Below are 24,022 nucleotides of genomic sequence, written 5' to 3'. Positions count from 1 at the left end.
ATTTCTTAGAGATGACACGATTTTTTCTTCAGAAAATCTAGGACAGTAGAGTTCTGCCTGCATTGACTGTAGTGAGAGGAAAAAGGAGTGTTGGAGGAATGTTTTGATTATGCTGTGGGCAAAGAATAGCAAAAGCAGTTTAACTGTGGAATTTTGCCAGAAAATGTTTCAGTTATCAGATTAATCTTTGCTCACTCACTGCAGCGTAGAAGGAGCAGTAAAGAGCTTGTCTTTCATTACAGTTGTAAGGTTGTTCTGCTAAATATTTGTGAAGTTTGACTTGTTAATTTTGAAAGTAGGTTGTGTCTGGGTTTTCTGTTGTTTTGTCTTGAAGCTGGATTGAAATTCCATGGAGTGAGTGAATAAGAATAACGGTAGGAATATGTTATACCTGTAGCATCTCTTAGCTTAATAGCACACACATATAAGAAAAAAAATAAATTGATGACTGTTCATGCCTATTGCAAGCCAGTTGTCTTCTGTTTGGGGTTCAGATGACCATGCAGTAAATTGCAGGATGCAATACTTTAACTGTCTCAGGTTGAGCAGGAGCTTTGTTGGCAAACGGGACTGAAAGTTTAAAAGTTGACTTTTTATTGTTTATTATTTTATAATAAACCTTTATTATGACCTTTTATTATTCCAGTGTATCTGCAATAGAACTTTAGTTCTTAGTAGAGAAAGTAAGAAAAATATCTGATGTCCAGGAGAATCAGTTTTGAGTGGGAGAACAAGGATCTCTAGGCACCTGAGAAGGCTAGTGGAAGTGTTGAAAGGTCAGGAGAGGTAGAAAACCAAGCCAAGGAAAAAAAAAAATATGCTCTGAAGAAAATACAGAGATTATTTTGACTGCTTATGGGGTTTCACTTCTGTAGAAAATTTGTAGATTCCCTTTACCAGGACAGGCAGATCAAGAAAAAACTCACTGTTGACTCAACTGAGACTCTGGAGAACATGGATCTTAAGTGCTGGAAACTAAATGCAGCAGCATGGTGATTGTTCAGCTTTATCAATGCTGTTGCAATCTTAAATTGGAAGATAATATTCAGTGAACCAAGATTACTGGAAATCACACGGGATTGGCCAGCAGAAATCTTCAAATGAAATGCATTTCTAACTTTTCCACACTTCCTGGTGAAAAGTGGTTTCAGGGATACCTCAGTCAAAAAAAAACCCAAGAAACTTCATTGTGTAGTCTTGCATCATTATTATGTTTTAATTACAGTTGTGTCAGTTTGACTGCTTTATTAAAGAAAAATAATTACTTATTATGGGTTCTCACATTAAATTAATTAAGTAGTTGTAAGTAATTTTACATACGGACTTGATGACAAATACTGTAAGAGGTGGCAGAATGACTCCTTGATTCTGTGATAGAGCCATGATTAATGTGTGCTGGCACATTTTATTCAGAGAAAAATAGGAACATTCTCTGTAAAGGAAGTTTCTGAAGTAGTTGTATCCTTACTTGTTTGGTTTTTTTTTTCACTTTTGTACCAGTATTGTAAATCGCTTCTCCTTCAGATTAGTGGAGTTAAGTGGAGGAGAGTGGACCAACTAGGTGTGCAATTCATTACCTGTAGCTCCTTCTAAACAGTGTAAACAGAATAAAATTATTTTATATGTTGGGAATCAGAACACTCACATTTTGTGTTATGCTGTCTATCCAAGTATCAAGACTAATCAGTCTAAATCATCTTATTCCTTCTGATGTTGAAGTAGTAGATGGTTTATACAATTTTTAATTTTTTTTTTTTTTTCTTTTTCTGTGGAACTATGTTAATACTCATGCCCAAAACCCATCTGGTCTGAAGTTTGTATTTGGGGAGGTGCCTGTTTCTTTTTCATTTTATCTTTTTGAGAAAATATCATGTCATCTTGACTGCAGTTCTGTGCTTCTGATGTCTAGGAAGCCCTAGAGTCTGAAAAGCTTGGAGGAGGAAATGGAATGGAAACTTTGATGTGTATTTTTTTTAAAGGAGGCTAAGGAAGTAGGAATAAATGTATGGCAACCCTTTTTATTGCCATTTGAAACAACAATCTTCTAGTGCCTCTGAAGTAATTATTTTCTAGTTAGGTACTGCTGTGTATGCCATTTAGAACTGTATTGCCAAAGAAAAATAGTGTGTTACTTCAGTATATTTATGAGTTTTTAAGGTGCATGGGATGGTTCTTTTCCTCTCCCCCAAAATGTGATTCCTGTAGCTGTCTTGACAGATCTCTGTAATGTATTTTTATCTTTTCCCTGTTTTTGTGTGGATGGGTAACCTGATGTGATAAGCTAGTTATAACAGTCTCCAAGTTCTACTATCCAATGTTTAAGAATGATTTCGGTATAGGGACTAGAAAATTGAGTATGTGATTTGGTGAATATTCTACGTTAGTAGATCTCAAACAGTGCATTCTTCAGACCTGACAAAGCAGCAGTCCTAAAATAAAAGTTCTGCTCTGCAAGTAGCGTGGTGTGTGTATACCAGGGTGGCAGTCTCGATGGCATTTCAGTCCAACTTTTGTAGTGTGTATCAAATGAGTTAAAGATTATGTTTAAAAAGAATACTGGATAAAGGACTTTTCTCCTTACTCTTAAAGGAGAAAATGGACTGTGCTTGGTTTTGTTTAGTTGTTTGTTTTTAAATCTCTGAGTATTTGTGTCCTGTTTTTTCTTTTAGTGACTGGGGAGTGAGCTGCTGGCATGGAAGTGAGCTGGGTTTGTCCGTGGGAACTGTGAGTAAGGTATGTTTTGTGTTCTTTTTTCTGTCTATAGTCTGCACCTTTTGGTCTTAGGTTTTGACTTGAAAATTGCTTGTAGCCACTAAAAATGAGGGATAGTATTGTTTAGAGATAAAATATTTTGAATTTGTAATAGTTTCAAGTGTGACAGCTGTACAGTAAGGACTTTATAGTGTCAAGAGTATAAACAGCACATGTGTGCACTTTTTTTGTGCTGCCGAGCACTTAATAAGACTTCTTTCAAAGGAAGAAGCAGTTGAATTTGTTTTAATTTAGTATCCTTTGAATTGGCAAAGAATAGCAGGAATCCTGATTCTCCCATCCCTATACAATGTTCTTAACATTGCTTAAATTTCCATGCTAGGGAGCACTTGCTACTTCTTTTCAATAAACTGGTTAGCTTAAATATGCCTAGACTTATCAAGTAATATTGATCTTAGGTTCTCTATGAATCACTGAAGAAAATTCTTATCTATTTTCAGTAGTGGGGAAATCCAAGGGTGGAAAGTCATCTGTTGTAAGGGAAAAAGGGAACAGCATATCTAGTAAATCAGTTGCTGGGCCTTCCACTTAATGAATGTTATGCCGGGTAGCTGCATTAGAAGATGCCAATAAATGCAAAGAAGTTTGAATTCTGCACTCAGTGTCTGTTGATGGGGAGGAGAGACAAAACCAGTTCAGGTTGGTTTAAATTCTGTAGACAGTTTCATACTGTCATGACTAAAGAATGTGACTGGGGTCAGAAAACTTCTTGCAGACTGTGTTTCAGGCTTTGGTTTCACACTGTACTTTGCATGAGGTAACTGATTAAAGCTGTAATTTTTCAATGGGCATTGCTCCTCTGTTCTTTTATTTGTTGTTTTGATGTTTTGTTTTTGTTTGTTTGTTTGTTTTTAATGAGATCTGAGGAATCCATGGTTGCAGGGTTCAGATTGCTATCACAATGGGAAAACAAGCATGTTTCAAGGTGTAGCTTTCCATCAGAACAGCAAGATGAATTGACTTGCTCTATGGCTGTAGAGTCATTGCTTGAAGGAGAGAAGATGAGAGTTTCAAACGGTGGTGAGGTGATACAATATACAATTTCAGTCACAGCTTGTGATCAGACTGAATTAGATAAAATGTAAAACTACCTCCTCAGACACATAAAAGTAAGTTGCCAAGAAACCTTGCCAAAAAATCCTTAAGATTATGAAGTTTTGCAGTTTTGCCTGCTGCTTTGTGCTGCAGTGAGTGCTTGTGCCAGGAACTGAACTGGCTGAAATTTAACTATTTTATCTTTGTTTTAATTCTTCCTTTTATGTTAAAAATTTGAAATTTAAAAATTTATTTTCTTTTATTTTAGTCTAGATATGTTCCCTGAGCTGTCTTTCCTGCCTTGCCCAAGTCATCACTTTATTATGTCCTGTGTCATCTGGTTCTAAACCCAAATTTCAAGTCTTCTATCTGAAAGTGTATTGTTTCTTCTGAGGCTTTACTTCCATGCTTCTCTTGTCCTTTCTCATTCTCTCTCATTTCTCATGTAGTCTGCTCTACATCCATATTCAGCAAGAGTTCCTCCATACTTTTTTCAGCTGTGAATTTCCAAGTCAAAGCTCACATCTGGCTGCAGATCATCAGCATTCCTTTTTCTAGTTTGCTGTAGTCTCCCTGCTTCCATCGGTTGTTGGCATCCACTGCCACATGCCTTTGCTGCTGGCTGAATCCATTGCTTCCACTACTTGCCTCTATGGGGTGAAGAGGAATGCTTTGCCTTTAACATGAAGGAAATCTTAAAAGATGCATTAGACAGTGATTGCAAGGAAGCCAGCCAGTCAGAAGGTGGTGGAAAGCAGGCAGTCCTGTTCTAAACACACTGCAGTTCATCATGCATTTCTTTGGCAGCAGTGCAGGCTCAAACAGCTTGCTCCCTTTCTCAGCTCCCTCTGTTTTGCTGGCATAGCTGTTTTTGTGGCCATGGTGAGCCACTCTGGGGAACACATCCTCCTGGAAAGAAGTGTTTTTCTCTAGATTATTTTTCATCTGGTCCAGTACATGTTGTCTCTGTAAGATTTATGCTGGTTTCACAATGAAGAAGGTATGAGAGTGGGAATGTGTAGCAGGCTGCCTAAGTTGGCACCACTGCTAGATATTTAAGTGTGCTCTTTGACATTACAGTTAAGTTGATCTTTCAGTGTGATGCTCTTGAAAAGGCAGGTCTAACTTCTGCACAGCCTTGCACCCCTGCTTCTTCCTTTGCATCAGAACTGGCGATTGTGCAGCCACAGGGCACGGCCAGCCAGCTGACTGATCCGGGCAAAAATGGTTTCTGATCTTTTGCAGAGTGAATCGTCTGCTGGTTTGGCTGACCTGAGTCACCCTGTTGGTGCACAATCGTTTGATCAGACAAAGGGAAAGCAGCAGAAACCAACAGCTTGATACCAGTAGGCTGAATTCTTCTTTTAATTATGATGTCGAACTCCGTCGTTACCAAGGCCTAAAGTACATTAGTGTACCCACTGACACATGACACCTGAACATGACTTTTTTTTTTCTCTCTTTTTTTCTTTGAACTTCAGCAAACACTGTTTTTTCTTCAGTAGCTATCGTCTTTAGTCTCACAAGCTAGATCATTCATTCAACACACTGAGAGGTATGAGAGAATTAGGTGTCTTTAAAGGACTTCACCAGTTTGAAGCTTAATGTCCTCTGAAATTAGAAGAATGTTGTCCTCATTCATGCTTTGAACTGAAGTAAGAACTTCAGAAATTGGCGAAGAGTTAATTTTTTTTTTCAGCAAGGATTGTTTGTTCTAAATATCATTGCTAATCTCAAAACTAGCTTTGGTATTATCAGTTCTCTGTGTACCCAAAGTTCCATGAGCTTGAAAGCCACAAAGTTCCTCCAAATACATATTGAAGAATGAAAAATATTTCTTAAAAAACAGCTGGAATGTCAAACTACATTTCTTAGTTTGCTATTTGTGGCTTTAAGGAATTAATGTTTAATAATGATTTTTCAAGACCTCTTAAAAACTTTCTATCACTGCTGGATTGAGTGAAGCAAATGTTAGTGAACATGTTAGTGAAATGTTAGTGAAGTTAATGTTCTATGAAGGGAATATTTAGGGCTTGAGAAATACCATCATTGATAAGTGGTTGTTAAAACGATCAAGGCTGTGTTTGTCTACAGCATGAATGATGCAGTTGGTTGCTTTGCACTAGATGTGCATTTTTTCTCCCTCAAGTTCTCACATCTCTGTACAGCTGTTCATGCCTTTTGTCTGATAACATTTCTTGCTTACCCAAGCATATTTTGACTCTTGTACTGCTAGATTTGCTGGAGGTGGTAGCAGAGAGAGACAGTGAAGATTCAAAGATATCCTCTTTTACTGCGGTGTTAGCGGCACAGTACACATACGGATTTGGGTTCTTTAGCTCAGATAAAGTTGTACTCATGTGTTTTACCAGCATCTTCATTCCTATGTGTTGCAATCTTTGCCTTTATAATACTGGCTTTGCAGTGTAGTGGCTTGTGATTGTGGCAAAATGGAGTTTACACTTCCAAATCACTGGTTCTAATCCAGAATGAATTTGGTTACTTTTTGATTGCTTTTGTCCCTCTGCCTGTCCCTGCTCCCAATTACTGTAGAAGTGAAGGATGCTGATGACAGATTCATTTTGCAAAAATCAAATGTGTGTGGAGTGTGTGTGTTAAAATAAAACTCCATAATCTAAGGTGGCCTCTTTTATGTGGCCTGCATAGTTTGGATTCTTAACTTAAGATGATTCCTGAAGGAGCAGTCCTTAAGACTGTACCTCTTCCGGGATACAGCCTTCGTGATGTTTGCCTCGCTGCTGACTCTGTTGTATATTCTTTATGGACAGTATCATCATGTTAGCTCTCAATTAACTGGAGAAGTAATTCTGCTGACAGTTGCGTGCCTGAATTAAGCTGACTGACAGGAAATGCAATATCTTTTTTAATGCAACTTTGTAGGTCTTCCTGTTGGTGACTTTGATATCTAAAGATATCTCTCACTCTGATTGTTATAACTTCTCAAGCTAATGTGGTGCCTCTGCTTCCACTTGCTGTGAACTTCACTTCTCCTGGGTTACTCTTTTAATTTGCCATGACTTGGGAGATACAGTTGCTTTTTGGGCATGTCATGACATTCTCTTCCAGTCTTCTCACTCATTTCAAAGATTTGTCCACTTCAGCCACTTTGCTCCAAGATTGCCTCTTGGCTGGCTAATCTCAGCTGGCATGATAATTTAACAGAAGGCTGCTCTTAAGTTTAAAATAAAAAAACGCCCTGTCTACTCAAAATAGCACAGCTGTACACACATGCTGTTGCTGTTAGGTGCTGGGGGTTGCTTAGCAATTCTTAAATCAGTAGGAAATTGCTATTGCCCTGGCAACTTGGTCCTATAATGCAAACAAGGGAGAGCTGTTTAGAGAGGTGTCCTTTCTTGATTTGGGAGTTGCATGTGTTTTGGGTTTTTTTTTCCCTGTGCTTCTCTGATTTTTACTCACTTACTTTAAAATTTCTTTAATGTTTTAATTTTAAGTTAAAATTCCTCTATGTTTTACTCTGGTTATTGAGTTTTCATGTAAGGAAAGGTGATAGTGCTTGGTTCATTTAAACACTGTCAAGATCTTAATTATACCATGAGTATGTGAATATTTCCAAAATCATGCAGGGGCAATAGGAGCTCTCAGGAGCCAGGAGTTTTTAAGTTATGTTGCTATAAAACACAAAACCACTGTCACAACAATACAAGCATGAACCATGACACCTGGGAAGAAACAGATCTGCTCAAGAGAAACAGTAGACATTACTTGTAAATAATAACTAATCTTTATCCATTTCTAACTTCTCAAGGCATTTAAACACTTCAATTTCAGATAGACAAACAAGACAGAGTCAGTTTTGCACAAGGTATAAGGTTAGGAACCACAGCCATAAAGAATTTTCTGAAGAATACTCCCTTTATCAAACCTGCAAACTACAAAAACGAAACTGCTCTGAAGCTTGTTTTACATGGTAGCTGTTTAAGTGTATCCTCTTGCCATTGCATCACCGTATCACAGTAAACACACATGAAAGCTGATTAGCTCACTCATTGGTAAAAACAGTATTCTGCTTTATATTTACCATGTGACAAAATTACTTAGGGAAATTTCTCTTGAAGCTGCTCATTCAGGGTCACTGAAGGATAGCTCAAAGCTCGGGAGGTGAGAGGGAAACAAAATAAACACATACAGCATGGAAACCTCTCTGACCAACAGTAGACTAGTGAAAAATAAACTGAGAGTAGGAGAAGGGATTAGAATTAGTTTCCTGTCATTTTAGCTCCATTAATCATCCCATCATAAGGGCAGACAAGCACCAGTGTTGGCACAGGGAAGCAACAAAGGCATGCATCCAAGACCTCCCCTTTTGGCAAGAGCTGGCTTAGACCAATTTAGCTGTATCATAGAGCCACATCCTCTGGTTAGACACTAACCTGGCACTGCCAACAAAAGGAGCAGTCCAGCCTGCTCATTCCTCACCTCCTGCCAGCCAGCACAGGCTGAATCAGATCAAGAAACTGATCTGTGTTAAGTTTGACCTGTTCGCACACTCACATTCGCACACACACACACACACACTACTAGTCTTAATCTGCAGCAGATCTGGCTTGCCAGCCAGCCACACAAAAACTTGGTTATCATGAGGGAGAATAAGGCACAGGGAAGTAAAAAAGAACTCAGGATGGCTACTTTTGATAGCAGTCATCTTAAGGCGTTATTAAATGATTTAATCTATCCAACATTTACGTTTGATATGGACACATGGATTATGGTGACACAGCTGGGTGTGTAGTTCGCAGTGGACTGGGGAAGTGATTTTATTGAATACCCAAAAAATGTGTAGTTTTCAGTTAAATAGATTCCCCAGTCAAAGAAGGGGCAGTGTAGGGACAGAAGTGAGCAGCTGGACAGTGGAAAACTTAAAGGTTGCTTAGTCTGATGTTGCTGCTGTAGAACATCTGTGGTATCACAGCCACTCTTGTCCCAGAAGCAGCTGGCCAAAAAGTAGAAAAATGCTATGATAGAAAGCTTTTGCCTGGTAAGGCAACAGATACAAATCCTTGAGGGTACTTACTCTGAAACCCTTATAGAGGATAAGAAATACTAGCGCTTAATACTGTCCATCAGCTTCTGGGTGACTCACTTAAAGATCATGGCATGGTACATTTCTTTATGGGAAAGTTTCTAGTCTGGTTGGAAATGACCGGAAAACAAACGCTGTAAAATTTTAATTAGGTTCTAGATATTAATGTGTGTAACTATCTGATTGATCATTCTACAATGACAGTTATAGAGTGGTATAACTGTCTGGGAAATCTAGAAACAGACTTATGTTGGCTTGCAGAAAAGGTTTTCATGTCTTTCACAGGACTTCCATATACTGTAGCATGAAAGTTTATAAATCCTCAAAGCATCTTGCAAATCCCTCTCTGCCCTCTTCAGACTTTTAATTGAAAACATTTAAATCAAATTCATCCAATTATAGATTTTATTGTAGTCTTGAGGACTGGATGACTTTTTTCTTTTTTTGATTGTGGCGATGTGTTCCATACCAAAACATGGCACTGATCTGAAAAAGGAGTTTTCTTTCCCATAGGAAGAGGCTGGATGTTTGGATTTACTAATGGTATCAGCTGGTTCTGTCCTTGTGAAGTGCTGGTACAAGCGCTGGTGATGCTGCACAGCAAACTGCACCAGTGACCTGACTGAGCAGAAGTGTAAACCAGAAGGCAGGCTTTTACACCTGGCTGTGTAGAATCTTGTGCTGGCCTGAAGTGGGAGGTGATGTGGAGGAAGGAGAAGACAGGCTCACCAAATGCATTTTAATTGTTCATAATAGTTCATGCCAGTTTTGTTTCATTTGAGCTGCAGCCCTACTTGGACTTCCAGAATTGTTGTCCAGACTGACTGATTTTTTTTGTGTGTGTTTTCTGGTGGTGTTCCAGAAACCATGTACCATGTACAAACTGTACCATGCTGGTTCAACTGTGCCTTGTATGGAGGAATTGATCCATATGAAAAATTGCATTTCAGATGAATCAGCTTTCTGATACAGTTCACAGTATGGCTCTACAAGCAGCACTTCCAGCACAATTTGACATAGTGGCAGAGCAAGAATGAGTGTCAAGCCAAGGTTTGCTTAAGCTGTGTTGCTTTCATGTGGGACGAACACTGACTGACATGCCAACTAGGATTAAGATACCTTCCATCTGTGTCTTTTTCTCCATGAGTTAGGAAACGTGCAGGTCCAGGTGCAATTCTGGATAGTCCAGCTGCTGTGATGAAGTTTCATTGAACAATTTAATGGAGAAACTCTGGTTTATTATCTCAGGACCAATTGACACCCTTTGGTGTGGTGTTGCTCAAGGTCACATAGCGAAATGGTGTGTGAGCATGAGTCTCTTGCTCCTTCTTGGGCTGTAGCTGGCTCTGCTGGACTGTTTTTATTGTGGCTTGATACTCTGCTTTTCCATAAATGATGCAGTTTCAGTAGTCTGGCTAATGTCAGTATACTGATTAGGGAAATAACACCGTTGTTAAAGTGGTGCTTGAAATGTGATTTTCGTAGTTCATCATGCAGGTTACAAATTCCTCTTGAAAAGAAAGTCCAGTATGTTAGAAATTCTTAAAGCTATTTGCTATTTACTTAGTTGAAGCAGATCTTTCTTATTTGAGACATGTCAAGGGTTTTTTTTCCTTTTGAGAAGAGGAAGGGAATTCTTCTTTTCTAGGGTAGATTGAGAAGGGAAGGTTGAGAATTCTGCTGTTCCGTATCCTTGTTGGGTGAGTGTTAGATATGTCTGTCACCTGTTTGTGATTTCAGGCCTGGCTGCACTTGTGCTTCTGCATGATCTGATCACCATGTGGAACTAGGCAAGGTGTAAAGTCTCCAGTACATCTCCTTCCATAAAGCAGATTGGCTTTGGCTCCTGGAAAGTGTTGACAGTAGCCCTTACCAGCCAGCTTCCTACCTGGGCAATTACTCTTCCTTTTAGCCCCTTTCCACAGGTCACTCATCCTACAGGGACAGGGCCTGAGGCCAACTATATTGGTTGTGTTTTAACTCTTTCCAACCTTTGCAAAGGTTGTTGTGGTTTAAGCATATGTGTTTTCAAGTTTTCTCTATCCATTATTAAGAGAAAGGCATGATACCAATTTTTTATCTTTTCAGATTACGGTTACAAGTTGCTTTCAAATAGATATGATTTTATGTTTGCTTTGGACAGGAAAAATACCAAGGAAGGGATAGGCACTTTCTAGCCAAATTTTAACTGAAGTAAAAGCAAATACTTCATATGGCAGTAAGGTTTGGCTCAGTCTCATTTGTTTTGTTTTAACAAGCACCAGCTTCAGTTGGTGTTTTTTTTTGTTTTCTATTTTTTTTCTCCACCCTTCTTTTCTTTGCTTCTCTTCAGATCATGACATAGGGTCCTGGGAATGAATGAACGACAACATGGATGAAATAGCATGTTTTCATTACCAGTGAATTCTTATTGTTGTCTTAAATATCTGCTGAAAAAATTCTTGAAAAAAATTTTGTACCACTTATAACTTTGTTCTGGATATTACAGAACAAATGGTGCTAATCAACTGAAGTATGCAAGAGGGGAAGGTGACTATTTGAGCACCTTTGTTCCAAGTGTTGATGTTGTCACATGTCACACTCATCCAGGTTAATTATGAGTGTTAAGTGGGGAATACATAATAAAATCTGTATTGTTAAAGTCCTTGTTTCGAGTTTATGCTTTTTGATTGGTTTCTGGAGGATTATCCTGATGGTTTTGACTCTTCTCTGCCTGCATCTTTTTGAAGTTGAAGGTTAGTGTCTGCAAGTACCTTTTGCTTGCTATATTACAGTGGTGCAGCCAAGTCTTCTGAGTTGAAACAGCAGTATGCTAAGAAGCAGGAGACCTCGTCCTCATTAATCAAAACCAAATATGATTGCCCTTGTATAATGTCCGTTATTGTTTAAATGTTGACACAGTAACCATTTCACTGGAGACTTACAGCTGGTTTGTTTCTGTTTAAATTACTGAACAGAAAAGAATTTTAATTTGAACATACAAGTGGCTTTTGAATACTTATTTAAAGAATTATGGAAATATAATAAAACATTTAAAAATCACTTGTTTTGTTAAAGCCCTTTATATATTGCACATTTTGGTTACTGTAGCTGAGGTTTAAGACAGGAAAGCTTTTTTGTTTGTGTGGAATATTTTTCTTTCATTCATTTTCACTGATTGTGAGTGGGGAGGACAGCATGGACTAAGGGAATTATTTTTTGACATTCAGTTGATTTTTATCTGAAAATTCTCATTTATTGTACTCAGCTGTCCTTCTGGGTTTATTATTTATTACTTTACCTGACTGGATTTCAAACAGACTGTTGTTAAAACACTATTGTTGGTATAAAGGACGGTAGTCAAGAGTTCAGTAAGGTTCCAAATAGGCTAACTTCACTGGAGCGAATCAATCTGTGTCTTCTCAAGACTGGGTTCCTAAAATACTGAAAGTCGAGAATGTTCTCATGGTTTCTAAGAAAATTTTAATAATCTTCATCATCAGTTGTAGTTTCATCAGTAGTTTCTGGTGCTGTTTATGCAAGGTTTACACAAGTTTTTAAACTGCTGAGTTGAGCAAGTTTCATTGGATTTCAACTGATGGTGATCACACAAACTCAACACGTTTCTCTCCAGCATGGAAGACACCATGATGAACTGGACATATGGCCAACACTCTCATGTGAGATTTATGGTCTATATTTTGCTGTTTTGTCTTGCAGGTTGCCATCACGAAAGCCAAAGTGGATTTCTCCGGCGTGGTGTGCCTGCCCCCTTCCGTCATTGCTGGAAATGGGCTGGACGGAGGAGGGGCTGGCGAAAATGACGATGAGCCGGTGCTGGTGTCCCTTTCAGCGGCCCCCAGCCCGCAGAGCGAAGCTGTTGCCAATGAGCTGCAGGAGCTCTCCTTGCAGCCCGAGCTGACCCTCAGCCTCCATCATGGCCGGAACCCCAACCTCCCCCCACTCAGTGAAAGGAAGAATGGTAAGTGGTACAGTGTGCTGGTGTCTCGTGTAGTGTGTCCTCACCAAGTGGTGGTGTCATGGTAAATGTTCTGATAACGGGTCTGCTTTTTATCGCTTCTTACTATGGTAGGAAAAACTAATGATCTAGAGTTCACAAAATGTGTTTACACTGTTCAATTGGAAGGATTCATGTTAGTGGCTGTGGAAGTTTCACAGAGCTCCAGTGATAAACTCTTTATATTACTACTTTAGGTGAACACCAGAAACAGCTTCCCTGTACCTTGTGGTTACTGGGTTCTGCAGAACTGAAACAGTCAAAGGAAGTGTTAGCTCACCTTCAGACTGTAGCCATCTGTAGATTTTTCTTTGTCACCTTGGTCTGCACTTGCCCGGGGTGATTTTCTCACTGCAAATGTCTGAAAGGTTCTTTCAGACTTCCTGGAAGGAGAAGCAAGACCTAGAGTTAAAAATCAAATGTTGCAGTAAGCCTAATGATCCTAGAGTGAGAATGGCCTGTGTATGTTTCTCAACTTACAAGTATCTTATGGGCAACTATATAGTGGGTTACAATACAGTGGCAAAATACAAGGTCACTCAGTGACCAGAATTCCTGGCTTTGAAAGGCTGTTAACTGTCTGAAGCTCAGGGTCACCACACTGCCATGAAAGCCTTTGCATGTTCAGCCTCATCCTGTGAGAATGATGAAACCATATGATAAGTGGTGGTTTCTGTTTGTGGGTTCCTTTTGGTGATCTCCCTTCACTCCATCTTTTAGTGTGTATTTTGGTAACTCTTGGCAATATGAGGGTCTTGTTGCAGTCTGAATTCATGCTATCAGCTGCAGAGTACTGTGGATTTGGGCATGGTGAGTCCTGTGTGCCTTAGTGTTGGACATTATGGAGTTGCATGACACATCATATGAGAAATCCTGGGGAGCTTCAGAGTGGCTTTATAGCCAAAACATAATGTTTATAGTAAAGTGATTTAGAATATGTGCACTGAAGGACAGTAATTTGCATTGAAGGGGTACCTCATTTAACATGGCTGGATCTTTATATCTAGAAAATGACCATGCCTTTCTCTGAATGGTGTATCAGTGTTTTGCAATTTGGAGGAATTTATTATCTTAAACCCAAAATGTTGGGACTTTAGGAGGTTAAAAATACTTTCCTCATTCATATACATTATACCATCATTATGTGATCACAGTTATATTTACAAAAAATGGAGAATATAGAAATGGCACTAACAGAACAGAAAATTTCTAATCCTTAATGTTTTCAGTCTTCTAAGATAAAATACAACAGATAGAGATAAAGGTGGTGATGGTAAATAGGAGCACGTTGGAATGTTAGTCAGCAAGGTAGACTGTGATCCCAGCACTTCTAGTGGTAGACTTGGGCATTTTATAGTTATGGAAGCAAGGAGAGATTTCAAATGGTGTTTAATCGAGATAGCAGTGAAACAGATAGAGAGCTGGAACATGGGAAAAGCATATGAACCTTTGTTTCCAGTACCTGACAGCTGGCCACCTGAAGGTGACACTGTGATTTTTCTGGAAGCAGGATTCTTCTCTTAGCCAGTAAGGCATGATCAAGGATCCTGAAGTGGGAAGAAGCAGTTTATTTTTGATGCCAGTGGGAAAAGGATACCAGTGCAGGGAACAGATAAGAGTACATTTCAGAAAAATGAAACTTGTAGCAGCAGTCTGAATAGCATTGTTATAAAGGAAAGGATATTCTGGCACAGGAACAAAAGTCTTTACAGGATTCTTTTGTTTGGATAAGTTTAAAAATTGGTATTTTGGGAATATTTAACAGAAGTAGATGGTTTTCCTCTATCTGAGTAATGTTATTTTTATGGACTCAGCTTTGAAGTGGTGTTATTGTGGGCCACAAATCTGCTTGACTGGAACAGGTAAAATAAAGTTGTACTTTAAAAGTATTTGAAAAGGAACACCTTTGCCCATATCTTTTGCCAAAGAAAATTAGGATATTCCCGGAAATGACACATTAGGTGGGTCTCTTCAGAGCTGATTCTTTATCAGGCTCAGCACAATAGTGAGAATTTTACTGCTGGAGGGGCAGCTTTTCAGGCGAGGCTTAAAGTCCAAAGTCCTTGGGCTAGATTATCTGAATATTTCTTATCTTTGGAGGTACACAGGAGGTACACAATGCTGTTTTCTCCTAGGCCGCAGTATTTTATGTGTTCTTTGTGTGTACATTCATTAAAGTATTGTGGGAATGAAAAGTGCTGTTGATATACGGTTATTTGCAAACTGTCACAGCATAAAAGAACACTTGGTTTAGTGCTGCTGAGAAATTTAGTGAGCTGTTAAGAAATACAGCTGATGCATTTTGAATTAATAAATGGTTTCCTTCAAATGGGAACTTCTCAGTTATCTTGGGGTGGAGGTTGCACAGCTGTTGAAAGCTGTTGAACTTGTTAAAACTCCTTTTTTAAATATGGCATACCTTTGTTGTTGTGTCCTTGTTTTCAAACATGTTAAAAAAGTTCAGAGATGATCTACCAGTAGAGATGGCAATCTGCTTACACATTTGAGCAATCCAAAGTGGTTGTAGAACATACCTTGTACAGTGACAACTTGCCAAATTTAAGGTATGAGGAAGATTCAAGCTGAATGGCAGTGGGAGGGAAGGAGATGGTAAGAGACTTGCTGGCAGCTGCCTATCTGTGTCAAAGGGTCTCCTGTTTGCAGTTTTGGACAGGCACTGCTGACTCACAGCTGAACTAACTACTTAAGCTGAGAGTTTCTAACAGATTAACTCTTTCTGTAGCTTTTGCTAAACAGACTTGGCTTATCTGTGGGTATCTGTAGAGAAGTTGTACATGGGTTAGTACCATGTTTGTTGCGACAGACTGTGGTTCTGGAACATAAACTATTAGCTGAGTTAAAATAGAAATTTCTTTGGCTTATGAAGCATCATGGAATTATGTATCCCATGGGAAAACAGGGAGTGCAGTCCTGTATACACATGCTGCCATATGCCCTAGGACAGCAGATTCCTTTTTAATTTTTTTTTCCCTTCTCTTAGAACTGAAGAGCAGTCAGACACAGTTCCTGGGGGTTTTCTTGTTGGTTTTGATTTGTTTCAGATCCAGATTTCTCTTCATATTCTCTCTTATCACAGCTATACATTCTCCTAGAAGGATAGGTACACATGGACACATGGGTGTAAAGACCAAGAACAACTTGACTGAACAGCTGCTGTTAAGTTACACAATTAAAGTGCAATAAAACATATTAAGGATATAGAATTCCAGTATGAAGTATTTGAACACAAATACCTAGGAAGCAATTTTTTGTCACTTCAGTGGAAGAGACCTTATGTGGTACGGTGTAAGTAAACTATTTTGACAGAATTCTTAGGTTCCGTTCAGACATCAAGCTTAATGGGACATTAAAGGTGTAGTTATTTAATTTGTGCTTCAGAGTGAGTTTTCTACCCCATATTTACATCCCTTTTCTACCTGTGTTCATCAAGGCCCCAACTTTCTTTAACTATGAGAGATTATGTGTGACTGAGTCATTTGTTGCCACACAAGCCAGAAAAAGTCCTTTAAGGAGTCATCTGAAGCTCTTCAGTATATCTTGATTTTTCTTGGTCACCTATACTAAGATGCTAAGATAACTTAACCCTGTCCTTAGGGCAGAGTTAGAGCAGGTCCCTGATGAATGCATTTACAAAGAAGAAAAAAAAAAAAAGAGAAAAACCCCCAGGTGATAAATATACATATCTTAGGTAGTTGGATAATTTCTAAAAAAAAAAGTCCTCTTATCCTTAACTTTAATTTGAAATTATGATAATTGCTCCACTAACTTATTGACCCTCTCTCTTTGCCCGTTTTCCCCAGATGAATTCATAGTTATCTTTGTCCAGGGGTCATGAAAACCATTGTGCTAGAATCCTCCAACACTCCTGGTTTATTCTCACTGTGGGCTTGTTTAAGATGAGGTAACATTCTTTCCAATGAACTGTTGCATTTTATGGTTTTATACTTGTCTTGGATGGAACTTGCACCAGCTTGCTGGTGCTTGGGGTTTACTTGAACTGGGATGCTTGCCTTCTACAAAGTGCCATACGTGTTGGGGGAAGTCTAGTTGGAATGTGTGGAATTTCAGTATGACTCAAGTCATATAAAAGGCATGTGCTTTAGGTATGGGAAGGTATTCCTGTTAGTGCTGTACAAAGCATGGGATAAGTAGTTGCTATGTAAGCTGTTGGTGATTATACTCAGAAATTGCAGAGCTGAACTTTTAAAATGGTTCTAAGGCTCTAATTTACTGCCCATGTTCTTATGCCCATTTACTATTAAAATAAATGAGTGTTAGGGCACCTTTTTTTATTTTAAATAATTGTGTAGGTAATTGATTCCTTTAATTCTTTTGTTAAGCTATACATTCCTATCTCTGTCCTCTGCTATCCCTTTCCCATTTTGAATTGTCATTACACTGAATACAGTTAGACTCAAACATAACTTACTGTAAAGGGTTTGCAAATTTTATTGTCTTCTTGTTATTCTGACCTTAAAAACAGTAATAATGTTTCCTTAAAATCGTGTCATAAACCATTATTTTAAAAAGTAAATTATGTGACTCGTGAACCAATTTGAGAAGCTAGGCATGTTTACTTATAAACAAGGATAGTATTTTTTTCCTGAGAAAGCGTTTTAAAGAGATAAGAGTAAATTGTTTTTTCAGTTTTTTGAGGTCTGGTGGTTTTCTTCTGGAATAGTGGGACTCAAAGTTACATTTCATTACCAAGTGCTGGTTACTGCCTCATCCAGAACTTAGATGTGAAGAAGATTAAGTCTGTATTGTAGCAAAAGGACCAAGACAGGAAATATATAGTTTTCTCTGATCCGTCCTTCACACACATTCCAGTGAGGCTTGCTGTTTTCTCTTGTGTGAGAGTAAGGGGAATGGTTATTAGAACAAAAACAACCAGTCTGTCTTGGATAGATTTGTGTTACGAGACTTTATGTCCCAGGAGACTATAAATTTAGCATGCTGTCTGAAAGTTTCTGATAGAGCTATGAGATCCAGAGCATGACAGAAATGACTGGCCTGTTACTGATGGGAGCTACCAAACAACTGAGAAGTGGTAATCTCCCTGAAATATTTTAAACAAACTTTTAAATAGTGATGGGGGAATAGTTGAGCTGGAAAGAATAATGCCAAAGGCAGCTTTAACATGGTGGCTTTAACAAGTTAGCTCTTAACAAAGTTTTCGTTCCTTATCAAGTTAACAAGACTAACGCCTTTCTACAATCACTCACTCATAATATTACTCTCACCTTCTGTTTTTTCTGTCTAATTTCTCTCTTACTCCAGTTTGCCTTTGAGATTTCAAGCTTTGGGGCTGCTGGATGAATGTTAGACATACAATTTGATAGCTGTTTTAAAAAACATTCCCTTTTCATGAATTTAAACTGCTTGCTAAACAAGTCAGGCCCAGATCTGGGCAGCTGTTTTGTCTGTGTAAGGACTTCTGTTGCTGGTTTTGCTGTTTTGAGTGTTAAGGTCGGTAATGGGGAAAGGAAGCCTGGCTCTTTAAAGGGGAGAATGCCATTCAGCAGGATTCTCAATCTGTTCTACTTAAACAGAGAGTGGCTGCATCACGAAAGAAAGATTGCACTATTTCACAATAGTCAATTGCTCTTAGTACTTAGCCAGCTGAATCCTAGCTTTGGGACCTTTGCTGCTTCTGTAACGTGTGGCTTTCTGGAACTCAATTTTATTGGAATACCATCAGCCACTTCTGCAGCTGTAGCTCTGCCCCTGCCACGATCAATGCATTGCCACAAAGTATAATGGCAGAATTTCTGTCAGAAGACATCTGGTAGTGCAGTCTTCATCTTCCTTGCTGGTCAAATGAGCAACATCTGCTTAATGCTTTAAATTTCATCTGCCTCTTCGTGGTCACTGACAGTGCACACGTGCATGCTTCAGAGAGTTAAGTGATGTTCCTGGAAACTGTCGGAAAGATTTCCTTTCCACTTGGGTCATACTGCTTCCTCTTATATTTCCATGTATCACAACAAAAACAAGCATACCTTCTGCTAAAAATGGATGTTTCCTTTATTTATGATGCATATGAATATTCAGAGGAGGTGGTAAAGTGAGTTATTTCTGTCTCTGAATGATCAGGATACAGTGCACTGTTGCAGTTCCTTTTCATAAAGATTGCATAGCAAGAAGGAACATTTAGGCCTGGGATTTTTGCCTACTCTGTCTGCAGATGTAGGACTGCAAAGGTGGCATTTGAGTATGAGAGAAACCCAAATTAACTGGTTCTTGTCCTTTTAAAACACACTAATGCATGGAGTGTGAAAACCAGGTAAATACCACAATATAATCACTTGAAGGGATCCTCCTGCATTGTTTAAAGCTGATAAATTAGTTTTTCCTGCCTCCTTTAAAGCTCCAGATGTGTTTGTGTGTAGGAAGGAAGATACGCTGCCAGAACCTGCCATGCTCTTCCCTCGGCAGTTGAGCAGCTGTCTGGGAGCTCTTGTATCTGAATGGTAGAGAAGTCCTGAAGTTATTTCATGTTAGAGGGGTCAGAAAATAGGGCTTAAGCAGTTTTGCACACCTAGGTACTCATTTTTATGCATACTGTTGCGGCAGGAGAGGGATTCTGACTTGCTAAAAAGGAATTTAAAATCTAAAAATTTGTCTGTATCTTAGATGTGCAGAGCTCAATATATTTTAGGGCTTGGTAGAAATATATGCAGTTACTTATTTAGATGACCTAAAGAGAAACGATGATGAGCCTTGTGGAAAGATGGGGAACAAGGGAAAGGTGCTCTGGGGACAGAAGTGCTGGAATTCGTTTGTTAAGATAATTAAATTATCTGTTGGTCAAATTACTTGAGACTCTTTAGAGACCAAGACTGAATTTCCTTTCTGTTGGGAGCTGTAATCATCTAGTGAGGAAAGACTTAATTCTGTTTTTATCTTTTACTCAATAAATACTTGACTGTAAAAGTTTTATCCACTCTCCCAAATAATCCCAAATAATGAAACTGATCATGTGGATGTGGGAAACAAGACTGAATTATTTTAACCCCTAGTCCAGTTAGATGGAGGGTGTGATCCATGGTGGGAAAAGTCTGAATGACACAGGCCAAGTTTTTTGTTTTTAAGAAACAAAAACAAAACTACCATCTGTTAGAGTAGCTCAGGTTTAGTGATTAGCAAGGGGAGTTGATTCGGGGAGTAGTTTAACTACTGAGAAAAAAGACTGGCAAAGACTGAAGAAAAGTGACTGATCTATCAGCAGGATGTATATGACTTTGCCATGTTGTTTCAAAGCTGAGGATGTCTGCATGTTTATGTTAACACTGGGTCTCCTTGTCCTTGGAACGAAATTGCCTCATCAGCAGAGCCCCTTAGGGGATTGAAAGTCAACCCAAGACGTCATCCTCCTCTTATAAAAGGGGAAAAGCTGTCAGTTATAGTGTCTCTGACCCCTCCCTCCCCCTCCCTTCGACTTACAGAGCATCAAGGGGCGGACCTTACTTCTGCAAACTTCACATCTTGCTCTCCCTTGCAGTATTCACTTTTCTCCTAGCAGTAATTTGATCTTGGACTATTCCAACTTGCCTGTAGTGAATAAGCAGAGAACTGAATTTTGAAAGACTTGAGTTTTCTCACTGGGCACAGTTTTCGTGATACAAGGATGAGAATTTCTTGCAATTTTTGAATGAGATTAAAGTTGAGAGATCCTCTTGGATTTTTTTTTTCTTTAACATATCTGTGTTTGTATAAAGAGAGGTCTTTAAGGGCTTGTAACTGTTGAGAAAGGGATCGACATGACACTGCTGGAACCAGAAATGCAGATGACAACACTCCAATCAGGTACCACTTCAAACATATACCGTGGTTAATTTTTGCTAGTGAATCATGGTTGCTGAACTATATAGGAAGTGCCAGGAAGCTGTGTGACTTCACATAAAGACAAATTAGAGAATTGTGGTGATTTCATGTGCAGGTTGCAGATGGGTACTTTTTGGATGTTAAATACTGTTCAATTTAGAGCTTCATCAGAGATAAAATTATCTCTTTTCTTCCCTTGTTGGTCTCCAGTGTTAAACTTATGTGGCTTATGAAGATTAGAAAGCTCCAGTCAAAGCTAAGACGTGTTCTAAAGACCTGTTCCTCCATTCAGCTTTTGACTGATTTATGTGGTTTTACTGTTAATTATTTTCTGATTAAACATATTCTTGATACTTTGGAGTGATTTTAAATTGCATGGTTTGGGAAAAACTTGTATTTGAAACTTTTCAATACTTGTTTTATATCTTGAAAGTTTGTTTCCTTGAGAATGACAATGGTATTTTGTTTACATGATTCATTTGTAAGTACTGTGGCCTTTTGGTGATACTGTGCTTACCCATTAGATACGTACAGGGTTGCATTTCTCACATGTGAGCCATGCAGGAATGAGAATTATCTGTAAATGGGAGCATGAGATACTTCTGTAGGGCATTTTTATCTGAGGCTCTAGGACATTATGTAGTCATGAAAATAAATACATATATAGATATGAATGGCCTTTGCTTTCTCTGATGGGAACAGAGAATGTAACCTTGGTAAGATTTGACCACAAGCTTGTAGTAGCCTAGGAGTTTGGGTTTGTATACTCTTAATCTCTTGGGCAGCATTGTCTGAAAAGCAGCACATAGGTAATGCCAAAAGTGTGAAGACAAACTTGTTCCTGAAAGTTAAATGCTTTTTCATTTCTGTAAGTAGTGACTAGGAAAGAGACAAGTAAAACAATAATTCTGTAGTTTAATTTTTCCCCAAAAATTGCTGGATTTTTTTTTGGTTATTTTTTCAGTTTTTTGTTTTTGTTTTTTTCCTGAATTGACTATGTTAATTTCTCTAACTTAATTTTGTGTATTTTTAAGTATCTGTGAAGATTTTATATGTCTATAAAGATCCTGTATGACCTTTATCTTATAGTCCTGACATATTCTTTGTTGTCTAGAGAGCCAAAGTATGGTTATTTCCTGTCTCCAGGACAGACCTACATCTTATGTAGTGTTTGTGTCGATTCAGAAGAGGGTTTGTACATAATACATCATTCCTCCTGTTGTACTCTTGCAGTCTGTGAATTTTGGAGGAAGGGTTTAGACACTAACAGGGTGTTTGGTATTGAGCAGGATGCATATGGCAGGATAGTATCTAATCTGGCTTTGTTGGAAAGAAGGCTCTTACATGAAGGCCTGAAAAAAGGTGTTGATTTTAACATGCTTTGTTTCTGATAAGTTTTTAAATTCCCCCCCGCCCCAAACAAAGAACAGTCATGAAATTCGCATTTCAGTGTCCTTGTAACTGAAATTGTGCGTAATATTCTCAGGAAACTCACATAATAAACTAACACTTGTTGAAATTAGGAAAACAGCCTTTGTATTAGTATTGGTTTTTCTCAAAATTAGTGTGGCTGTGTTTCTTGTCTCTTCCAAATTATGGTAACTCCTGAGGCTTTCATTTAATTCTGAGGGTGAGAGTTTCTCCTACTAAGGAGTTCTTGTATGGAGCTTTTGCTTAAGTCAGCCAACCCTAGTCCTAGATAATGCAGTGGCATTCTGTGGCATTGAGGCAATTTCCTGGTAAGATTAGCTTACCTAATGAGGGGTAGATTTATTACACCTCTTCCATCAGTGGCCACTCTCTTCTCTCCTGGATCAACCACTGCTAGAAAAATCCTCAGCAAGAAGCAGGCGAATGTTTACGTAAATGGATTCACAAGACTGGTGGGGAAATGGAGTGTGACAACAGGAACGTGTGCATAAGAAGTTTTAAAGATCTGTCTTGAATAATGGAAGTGTATTACAAGCTTCTGGATAAGGAAAACAGCTACTTGATGATGAGGCCAATTTGTTCAGTTGTAATATTTCGATACTTCATATGTTGGTGTGCTCTTGTTTGGCTTAGTGAAGTAGTTGTGTGTTGGGCAAACTATTTGAGACTTCAGAGGCTGAAATTGCATCTCCTGTCTGCTGAGAGCTAGGATGAGGAAATGAGGAAAATGACTTAGCTGAGGAAAGACTTAACTTCTCAAATCTTCTTGGTCCTGATGTTCATCTCCAGAAGCCCTGCTGGAAACATGGAAGATGGAAATAGTTGTCCCAGTCAACTCCTCAAATTTTCCAGTCACTGAAGAAATATAATCATGACCTAAGCTGGGTAAATAAATTATCCTGGTAGAGCTTACACAGCATGCTCTCCATAGACCAAAATTTCTTCAAGACTGCAGGTCAGGAGGCTGTGCTTATTTACTGCTTGGGTATTAATGGGAGTCCAGTCAAGAAGCAGGAGGATCTGAAGCCGTTGCTGACCCAGGACATATAATAATATGTCTGTATTCCATGTTGGTGGGCACATGCAAATCAACTCCTTTGATACTAAAGATGAGAAAACATTCTTAATGTTTTGGAGAAAGAACTGAGGGGGACATTACAACTTTACTCTCCTGGGAGCAGAATAGTTTAAGCAGGGAGAGACTGTTTCTTCAGAACAAAAAATAACTGAAGCAAGAATAACATGAACAGGGATGTGCATATTGTATTAACCAGAAAAAAATCAAACATGTCTGTCAAACTGAAATAAAGGAGGAGTAAAAAAACCAATGCAAGTGGTGACAGCAGAGCAAGGAGAAAGTGAAAGTGAAAATCAAGCTGAAAAGACATTCCAAAACAGCAGTAGACCCAGAAAAAAATGCAAAAATAAGACCAAAACCTAACTGCTCTATTTGACATCTCATTGGACTACTGAACTTATTTAAAGAACGGGTATTACTGGTATTGATTGTGGTGGTTTCACATTTCACATTGATTGACATTTGGGGAAGTAAACCACTACACTGATCCAGTCATTCAAAAAGCAGCCATACACAGTGGGGTGAAATTCTGCGTTCAGTTTCCAAGTGCATTTCACAGGCCAGCCCTGTGCTAGTTTGTGTGCGTTCATTCTGCTGACAGTGAAGCTGACGTGCAGATATGTACCAAGCTCTTAGTAGCAGGAGCTCCCTCTTTAGGGTTTCTTCTCCCAGAATCGCTTGGTCTTTTTTGCTGCCTTGACTCTCTCAGCATCTGAATAATTTGTTTTCTTTATATTTATTTGTAGATTCCAAAAGCTTGCTGTTTCCTTCCCATTATCTACTTCTACCTAATCTCCCT

At 38.7% G+C, this 24,022-nt stretch overlaps 1 protein-coding gene across 2 annotated transcripts in view; it reads left to right on the top strand.

Annotated features, from left to right (window-relative positions):
* Positions 1-24,022, top strand: part of MRTFA (myocardin related transcription factor A) — a 95,235-nt gene that overhangs the window by 5,221 nt on the left and 65,992 nt on the right. Inside the window, exons 2-3 of one of the 2 annotated variants that reach the window (XM_088055260.1) lie at positions 2,670-2,733; positions 12,569-12,830. Coding sequence is in view for 1 of the 2 variants with exons in the window: in XM_014256629.2 (XP_014112104.1) it covers positions 20,651-20,696 (46 nt within the window). In the remaining variant the exon portion in view is untranslated. Of the gene's footprint in view, positions 1-2,669; positions 2,734-12,568; positions 12,831-20,540; positions 20,697-24,022 lie in introns of those variants that run through there. The other variant, XM_014256629.2, reaches the window with a different exon arrangement.

Source organism: Pseudopodoces humilis, chromosome 5 (assembly GCF_049639895.1).
Source record: "Pseudopodoces humilis isolate 2021_Gansu_Grassland_sample_001 chromosome 5, ASM4963989v1, whole genome shotgun sequence".
Classification (NCBI taxonomy): Eukaryota; Metazoa; Chordata; class Aves; order Passeriformes; family Paridae; genus Pseudopodoces; species Pseudopodoces humilis.
The sequence above is the reverse complement of the archived record's forward strand: the minus strand, read 5'-3'. Positions and strand labels throughout refer to the sequence as shown.